This window comes from Eriocheir sinensis, chromosome 28 (genome assembly GCF_024679095.1).
Source record: "Eriocheir sinensis breed Jianghai 21 chromosome 28, ASM2467909v1, whole genome shotgun sequence".
NCBI lineage: Eukaryota > Metazoa > Arthropoda > Malacostraca > Decapoda > Varunidae > Eriocheir > Eriocheir sinensis.
The window spans coordinates 17,303,368-17,311,868 of NC_066536.1; the positions used below are offsets into that span (position 1 = coordinate 17,303,368).

Here is an 8,501-nt window from a genome sequence, read left to right on the forward strand (position 1 = left end):
AATACAATGATCAATCACAAAGTCTGTAACCCTGACACGCCTGAGACACGGAGAAACTCAAGGCTAAATGGAGCTCAGTGGAAGAAGCTGGATAAACTGCGGTAATAATTAAGGTCTTGTGGCAACCTGCTGAGAGGATCGTATCGAGAAATGAGAGCGAGAAAATACGTAGTTACATCGTTATATATTTACTTTACACTTCAAATAGGCCAACAGTACATGCTTCAGCACACCTCTCCTCCTTTATTCACAAGCGTACTTTCTATTTCACGCCAGACGGACCTAAAAAGAAGCGATACAAAGCGGAACAGGTCAAAAGAAGAAGAAGAAGGAGGATTGTTTGACGTGGTTTCCCCGGCAACGCACCCCAAGCCCCGCCCCGCCCCGCCAGCTGGCCCCGCCCCCACACGTGCTGCGAGGCTGACAGTGGCGGGGCAAACAACAAAAGATTCTTTCGCTTCTCATATCAGCTATTTTTAAAGGTCAAAGAGGGGGTCTGTCGGGTTCTAATGAGTGTTTCTTCAGGTTCACGGTACAGAAGAAGGGTCACACTACCACCAGGGTCATCAAACTAATCCTGGAAATGCCCACAGCTCCTACGAAAGCCTTGTCAAATATGTGCGCTTGGGCGACGAAATGCTTTATAATACGACCCCAAGCCATCACGAGGACAACCCTAAGACCATTATTCTCAAATGCCTCGCCGCTTAAACACACATTTGACAGGGTTTCGCAGGGGTTATAGATATTTCCAGCAGGTACTTTTATATTCCTGGTGGTAGTTCGACCCTTCTTCTGTACCCTGAACGTGAATAAACACTCATGAAAACCCGATTAAACTCTTTTTCGGCCTTTGAGAATTGTTGACAAGAGAGGTGGAAGCGTCTGAAAATATCGACCCCTGGCAGGACTGTACGAATGTTAAACTTTGACGCTCCAACTTAGGTATAAACACAAGCCAACAATTGATATATGTTGGGGTGTCAAAGTTTAATGAAGATGAAGACAAATAAAAGATGGCTATATATAACAAGAAATAATAAATTGTAGCAGACTGTAAAAAGTTGGAAGACAGTTAAGAGAGAGATGATGAGGCCAATAGTCTGTAAGTCCATACTTTAGAAGAGCTGTGAGTGAAGCCTTTCCACATACTGATGTATACTCAGTAGACTTGAATAGAGGGATAGATAGTGGCCTTCTGATGATATAGCCATAATCTAGGAGGAAAATAATAAGTAGAGATGAAACAGAATGACCAACCTTTAGGAAGACAGTTTAAAAGGAGTTAGGAAAAGAGGTCATCAGTTAAGATTTTTGGGGGAAAGAGCATACATAAAGAAGCATTAAAGAAATCATGTGAGGAACAAAGAATAAGAGAACTGAGGATAAAATTTGTTTGTCTGGGGAAAGCATGAAAGCATGAATGTATGTCATAGCACTCAAACTCACAAAACATTGGCAGTGGCCGGTGTGCCCACGTCTAGGCACACACTACCCACGTGGCATGTTCTGATAGATTATTAAGAATATCTCTGGCTTTATCATCTCAGGGACTTATCTTTATAGGGTGTAATGATTCATTTCATTGCTGATTCAATAATTCTTATAAATAGCGATATGAAAAGAGTGGTATACACATTTTGGAGTTGTTCTTTTAATTAAAGTTGATATAATTTAATTATTTTTTTTACTAATCTTTAACAAATATATATGAGTTCTATGATTACTGCTGAGCATAATGGTGTCAACCAAATATGTCTATCTTGTATAAAAGTTGAGCTAAGGCAAATAATATCAAAATCTGGAGCACAAAAGCATGTGATTGACAGACTACCTCTAAGAAAGCCAGAGAGCTAAGCAGAAGAGGCCTGACAAAACACTGCCAAGGCACTAGAGGAACACTTTGTTTCGATAGATGTTTTCCAGAACCTACCAAAGTGGCTGGCCAGAGCAAGTGAGGGCGTGGCCAGCAAGAAAACAGTGAGCCAGATAGGTGTTGGTAGGGCTGCTGGTGTTGATGTTCCTCTGCTCCATTACCTCCATGAAGAAAGAGAGAGAAAGATGGGGAGACATGCAATAAAGCTAAAATATTATGTAACAAACACTGCATAATATCATAACAATAACCAAAGCAATAAAAGATCTAACAATATTGCCCAAACCAATACCCTGAGCATAAGGAAGTCTGCCATGCCTCATTATGCATACACTATGTGTCTTAAATCTAAGCAATGCCACACTCATATATTTTGCACTGTTTTAATTTAGACACTGGCTAAGTCAGACTCAAGAACCAATGCTGACTTAGATATGTTTCAACACTCCAATCTTTCACTTTCTACAGCCAGTGTGATGAATTGTTCTATGGCGAGCACCATCTTACTCTTCAGCCTTCTTGGAAGAGGTGAAGAGCTTCTCATAATCCTCCTGCAGACAAAAATAATGATAAATCAATTTTTGACCTTCATGATTCTCATATACTATGGAGTAGCAGTTTAACAATGAATAATCCTTGCATATCTGGTTAATGATATAGTACTGAAGTAATTAAAAATCCCACAGTAGTAAATACCCTTACACATATGTTACGAAACAGAATATGATGGGAAACAATAAATGCTGCAGAAGTACCCTGGTAATGTCAAACAATAAGACAAATAAATATAAGAAAAACAGCAGCATTGATCATATTTCCAATGAGAAGATTACAATTCCTAGTCATACAAAATATGTTGTAGAGTTTCACCCCACCAAGCATCTCCAAACTGATACTTTGCAGTCTACTCTAAACAGAATACATTTGCAGCAGAAGCATCCCTCACCTTCCAGCCCAGCATGTCTGCTAATTTGACACAGCCTTCATCACAGTCTCCCAGCAAAGCAACATCTCGAGTGTTCCGCGGGGAGTCGAGGGCCAGGCCAGAGCCGCCACTACTCAGCATCCCCTGCAGCATGGCCATCATTGGGTCCATTGTTCCTGTCTTCTCCCGGTTTATGAGAAGCCGTGGACACGTGGATGGCACACTGAGGAGTCCAAAAATGATATGATGCGATATATTGGTGCAAGCATACCTCAGAATTAATACTATCATCTGCCAATTATATTATCATTACAGTATGCAGTTGATTTCATGACATACTTATGTAGGTTCTCCTTCAAGTCCACTAAATGAATGGTGTCATCTGTGCACATTAAATTTGAGATGCACGAAATAATAATAACAAATAAAAATCATAAAACAAGAATAGTAATAACAGTAATAATAATAATCATAATAATCATAATAACAATAATAATAATAATGATGATAATAATAATAATAATAATTTGTCTTAAGAATGTTGTTATGGAATGAAAGTAAGACAGTGAGCCTCGCCGTACTCACTTGTTGATGAGCATGGCAAAGGGCTGCACTGTGAGGGAGGTGCCCATGATCAGCAGCAGGTCACACTCGGGGAAGTCTGTCTGCATCAACTGGAAGAATCTGGTTGGAAGGTTTTCACGGAAGAACACAATATCCGGCTTGACGAGGCCGCTGCATTCCGTACACGTGGGAATGTTGTCCTTGAAGATTTCCTCTGCAATATGATGTAGATCTTTACAGTGATGAATTCAGGCAGAAAAGACATGCTGGCAGATTCAAACATTCAATCCTACTGACATTGTTCCTGCATTAAACTTTGAATATCAACTGTCTGTCTATCTATTTGTGCTATTACCTTAACCTTCAGCCCCCTTCAAAGAATATCCCTGTGTACCTCCTGCTTCATAGAGTACAATAACCTACTTAATCCAGTGTGTTTATCTAACCTTCCAATACACCCTGGGGACACAAACATACAAATCTCACCACCAGATCTACCTTCTGTTCCTGTCTCTTTGTGAATTACATTTCTCATATTTTCCAATCCTCTTCAGCATATCCAAAGTCTGTAAAAGCTTTCCACCCTCTCTACAGACACTCAGTACCGTTGACATTACCTTCCAGCTGGTTAATTTTATATGATTAGCTCTGGACTAATGCATGCAGCACCTACTTCTCCTCTCCCTCTTGTCAATAGTTCATAGATTCTCCCTGCCTCTTACTCTGAATTACTATCTGTCTTCTTTTAATGATAATATAGCTAAAGACTTTTAATGGTACACTCAGCAAACTGATACATGTGTGATCTACATGTAGTGTCGCTTAATATGCAGGAGAATGGCCAATAGAAACGTTGACATAAGAAATTCACATATCAGGTTCAATAGTTATACAGGGTACATGGTCAGATGCCCACCTAACTAAAAATGCTAACTAAAACACTGCCAATGACTGCCTATTAATATCTATTATGGCTTATGCAACAGCCTCCTTTAAAAAAAAAGGTCAGTAAGGAATATCTATGATGTAAAAAGAGACATGACAAAACCCACACCTTTCATCCACTCTTGGCTGTACTCCTTGTGGCAGGCGATGCAGTGGGAAGTGCGGAAGGTGCCATGTGCCTCCACCACCTTGTCAGCGGGCAGGCCGGCAACGTGCTCCAGTGTGTCAATATTCTGTGGGATGGAAAAAGAGAGGTTCCCATTGGCCTTCCATGGTGACACATAAGTATGTTACTGGGATTGCTACCCTTGCTAAACTCTACAGCCAGGATCATGGAAGTTCTTATATTTACTGCGATCCATGTTCTCTTACAGCACAAGTTATAATTTTCTGGTAATATTCAGTGACATGTAAATGTACCTGTATGCCACACTAAGGATAAAGTATGGCTAAGTTTGGAGAAGGAACCCAAAAGTGAATTCTACTTTTTTAATAAACAAGGAGTAAGTTATGCAAATTTTTATTTCAGACAATATGGTAAACTCCTATTGTAAAGCAGGTACTTTTTAACTGGTGGGATGGGAAAAAAACTGTGTGCTACCTGGGTATAGTGACGCAGGAGGAGCCCCTTCTCGTGGAGGAGGCGAATGAACCAGTGGGAGGGCGTGGGGTTGAAGGCGCCGGGGTACAGGTCTTTGGCCAGGACAAAGAAAGGTTTTGGGTTGCTTTTGAAGAATTCAATGTCAAATATGGCCTCTGGGAAGGGCAAGTTATATTTCTCGAGGTTATTGTATAAACCCGTGCCTGGCGAGCGAAAGTCTGGGATACCTGAAGAGGAAGAATCATTTATCAGCAAACACATGGAATGATAAAAAATACAGGCATTATTTTGATTCTCAGAAAAAATCAGTCTATGGAGCTACTGGTCTTTAGTAAGAAATATTATGGTTCAGTGAGACAAAAATAAAAGTAATTGAGAATGTAGCTTTAGTTAATACATTACCACTGCAGTTCCAAAACCATGCTTGTCCCAAAATCCACATTCAAGTCTGTTTTTTTTTCAAAATGGTCCTAGGTTTGTAGTTTTTAAAAAGGGTGCATTAATATATCTCTAAAACTAAAACAGAAGTTCAGGACCCTACATAAAAGTAGCATGCAGAGGCTCTTTTTTTAATCTTTTTGAACTTTTTTCCTCTCAAAGAAAAAAAAAATAGTTACCTTGATAAAGATATCTTTCTTACTATTCTTTCATTGCAGCATTTTTGTCTGGTTTTGTTTTGTCATATGCCTGTACTGATGGCTTGTGTAGCCTTTGAAATTTGCATGATTATATTTGTCAATCTCACAGTTGCTTTACGTTTTCACTGTGTTTTTGGGAGAGGGACATTGTGCCTTAGAAATGAATAGTAAGGTCAAGTAGAAGTCAGTACTGTAGTCCACTAATACTGGAGCACCAAGGCCCACACTAACCTGCAGACGTGGAGATGCCTGCGCCAGCCATGGTGATGATGTTCTTGCACTGCCCACTTTTAATGTACTTCACTACTCCTTCCACACTCACCTCCTCCAAGACCTGCAGAATGGTTCATTTATACTATTGCCACATATAGATAACTTGGACTGATAATGTATTTCATGTTTTCTATTTTGAGGTGCCATTAAACAGAAAAAATGGCTCATCTGGGCAAGCTACTCAAATATATAAAGCAAAGTCACCATTTTGGCAACACACTTTACAGAACCAATTAATTGCCAGCATGGAGATCCTCCTGTATATCAGGAACCTAAAACCTTAACAACTCAATGCTAATGTTCATTCAAACTTTATTATTCTTATCAAATCAAGCCTTTTAGGGTTGAAAATATCAAATTGCAATGAGCTAAGTTGTATGAGGATGTTGTATTAGTATTAGTATTTCTATGAGACAATGTGAGCCCTGACTAACCTTTTCAGCCTCCCCATGGCCACCAAGGTCCAATTTGCTCATTAGAAAGTTCTGTAACATACTCATGAACCCTTCTTGGTCCTCCTCATCCTTCTCGTCGTCATTGCCATCATCGTCCAAGTCGTCTTCATGGTCATCTTCCTCACCGCTGTCTTCCTCCTCACTCCTCTTGCTGGGGTCTCTCATTCCCCCGATGGCTCCCTCAAGCGCCTTAGACTCTATAAAAAAATCATTGTTGGAAACCATGTAAGAGATTTAGTGGTGCCCTTAGAGCCTAGCATTGGCATTAATTTTCAAACACAATCAACAGCATCAGGCAAGAGCATCTATTACATCATATCCCACTTTGTTCTGGCATTTAATTACTTGCCACTTAAAATGATGGGACATTGCAAAGTATCAATCAATTAATATCAAAATTATTAGTTATCAAAAAGAAAGTCTAGTATCATTGAAAAAAGAGCTATTTGTGCATTCAAATTACATTCTTATCAAATCAAGCCTTTCGGAGAACTGTAAAAAGCAAACTGTATTGGGCAATGTCATATGAGGAAGATGTTGTATGTATTTGTATGTGAGAACAAAACAATAGGGGAAAGGAGAGTAAGTTAAGAATGAAAAAGTAAGAGGTATAAGGCCAAGCAGAATTAATGTCAAGAGTTGAAAGTCACAGTACAAGGCTAAACCTACAATGAGCATACCTCTTGCATTAAGCACCAGCCAACCCAATCAAAGACCTTCCCCAACAGCCTCATAGTGCATGGCAATGAGAAGAGGCACCCAATGAAAAAACATCCAGAGATTTGAGGTTAATGTCAAAACTCCATATATATATAAATTCACCTTGACTAACTTTCCAGTCCCATGCTCATAGAAACATTGTCCCACCACTTACTTGTTCCTCCTTCAGCTGGAGTTGATGAGCTGCCTTTACATGCCGCCTTGGGTGCCTCTGTCTTGCCTGCATCTTCTTTGGAGTCTGCCATCTTCACACCTTCTGGAAACATTGTTAGGTCTTTGAAGATATATTAAACTTAACCTAACCTAACCGAACAAAACTCAAACAGCTACTATAGGTCTTGACTTAGAAAATTCATATATGCTTCCTTATGAATGTGCCTTTCTATACAACAAAGTGAGGTCATTCTTTGTTGATTTATACCATAAGGTGCTGGCTATCATGTGTTTGAAGATACCCTAAACTTAACCTAACCTAACCTAACAAAACCCCAAACAGTTACTATAGGTCTTGACTCAGAAAATTCATATATACTTCCTTACTAATGAGACTTTCTATGCAACAAAGTGACGTCATTTTTTGTTGATTTATACCAGTAGGTGCTGACTATTATGCATTTAAAGATACCCTAAACATAGCCTAATCTAAGTGAGGAATGTGTATGTGTGTGTGTGTGTGGATGTCACGCATGTTCTGGAGGAAATGTGTCTCTCCCGCTACGTGTCAGTACTCCGTCAGGGAGTCAAAAGTGTATCAAGAATGTGTCAGTGCATGTGTGAATAACGTGTCAACAATGTGTCCGTGTGTGTGAATAACGTGTCAACAACGTATTCAGTATGTCCGGGGATAATAAATGTCTGGCCCGCTACGTGGCAATACTCTGGCGGGGCTGAAGGAGGAAGTATGGGCCTGGCACTGCGGGTCTGTCAGTGTCATGGGATGAACTGCCTCAGACCGACCTGGCGAGGCTGCAGGACAAAGTAAAGGACCAGGGGATGCAGGGGAGCGGGTAAGAGAAGCTCCTTAACAACCTAGCGCTGCTCCGAGGGTCAAGATGTAAACACTAAACACTGGGCTGCTCTTGATCTTGATGTCACAGGTGGCTTGAGATTTCTCTTCTTCTTTTGACCTGTAACGCTTTTTTGTATCGCTTCAGCCAGGCCTTTGTATCGCCAGCTCCTGTGAAATATAACAAATCATACAGAAGGTCGGTGTGCAACTACTTGGGGGTGAGAAATCGTTGCCGACATCTTGCCCGCCACATGCTGGAACTCTTTCACTGCCTCAATCACTCGTCCATTCGATCATCTCTCCACTCGATCAGCCCCAGCAGCAGCACCATCAACTCCCTTCCAGTCCTCCCATTCACTTCGCGTCCCATCTCACTCAGAAACACATGCATCATCTTCGTTCTCTCTCTGTCATACTTCTTACATTGCCAGAAAACTTTTGGTCTGGGCCCTGCTCGGGAGTCTCCTTGGTGACTACGGAGTGGCCTTGGATTCT

At 40.6% G+C, this 8,501-nt stretch overlaps 1 protein-coding gene across 3 annotated transcripts; it reads right to left on the reverse strand.

Moving 5' to 3' along the window:
- Positions 1 to 165: 165 nt before the first annotated feature.
- On the reverse strand, positions 166 to 8,445 carry LOC127004656 (NAD-dependent protein deacetylase sirtuin-2-like). Of its 3 annotated transcripts, none has more exons than XM_050872719.1 (9): positions 8,430 to 8,445; positions 7,152 to 7,253; positions 6,257 to 6,474; positions 5,781 to 5,883; positions 4,912 to 5,138; positions 4,420 to 4,543; positions 3,387 to 3,579; positions 2,823 to 3,024; positions 166 to 2,427 (listed from the first exon to the last, which is right to left on the reverse strand). In XM_050872719.1, exons 2-9 carry the CDS (start codon positions 7,240 to 7,242, stop codon positions 2,380 to 2,382), a joined length of 1,206 nt encoding a protein of 401 aa, XP_050728676.1. In that variant the 5' UTR covers positions 7,243 to 7,253; positions 8,430 to 8,445; the 3' UTR covers positions 166 to 2,379. The 3 variants fall into 3 exon arrangements, with proteins under 3 accessions (XP_050728676.1, XP_050728673.1, XP_050728674.1); XM_050872716.1 differs by lacking the exon at positions 8,430 to 8,445 and adding an exon at positions 7,955 to 8,119; XM_050872717.1 differs by lacking the exon at positions 8,430 to 8,445 and adding an exon at positions 7,955 to 8,111 and having other exon boundaries at positions 7,152 to 7,250.
- Positions 8,446 to 8,501: the final 56 nt, after the last annotated feature.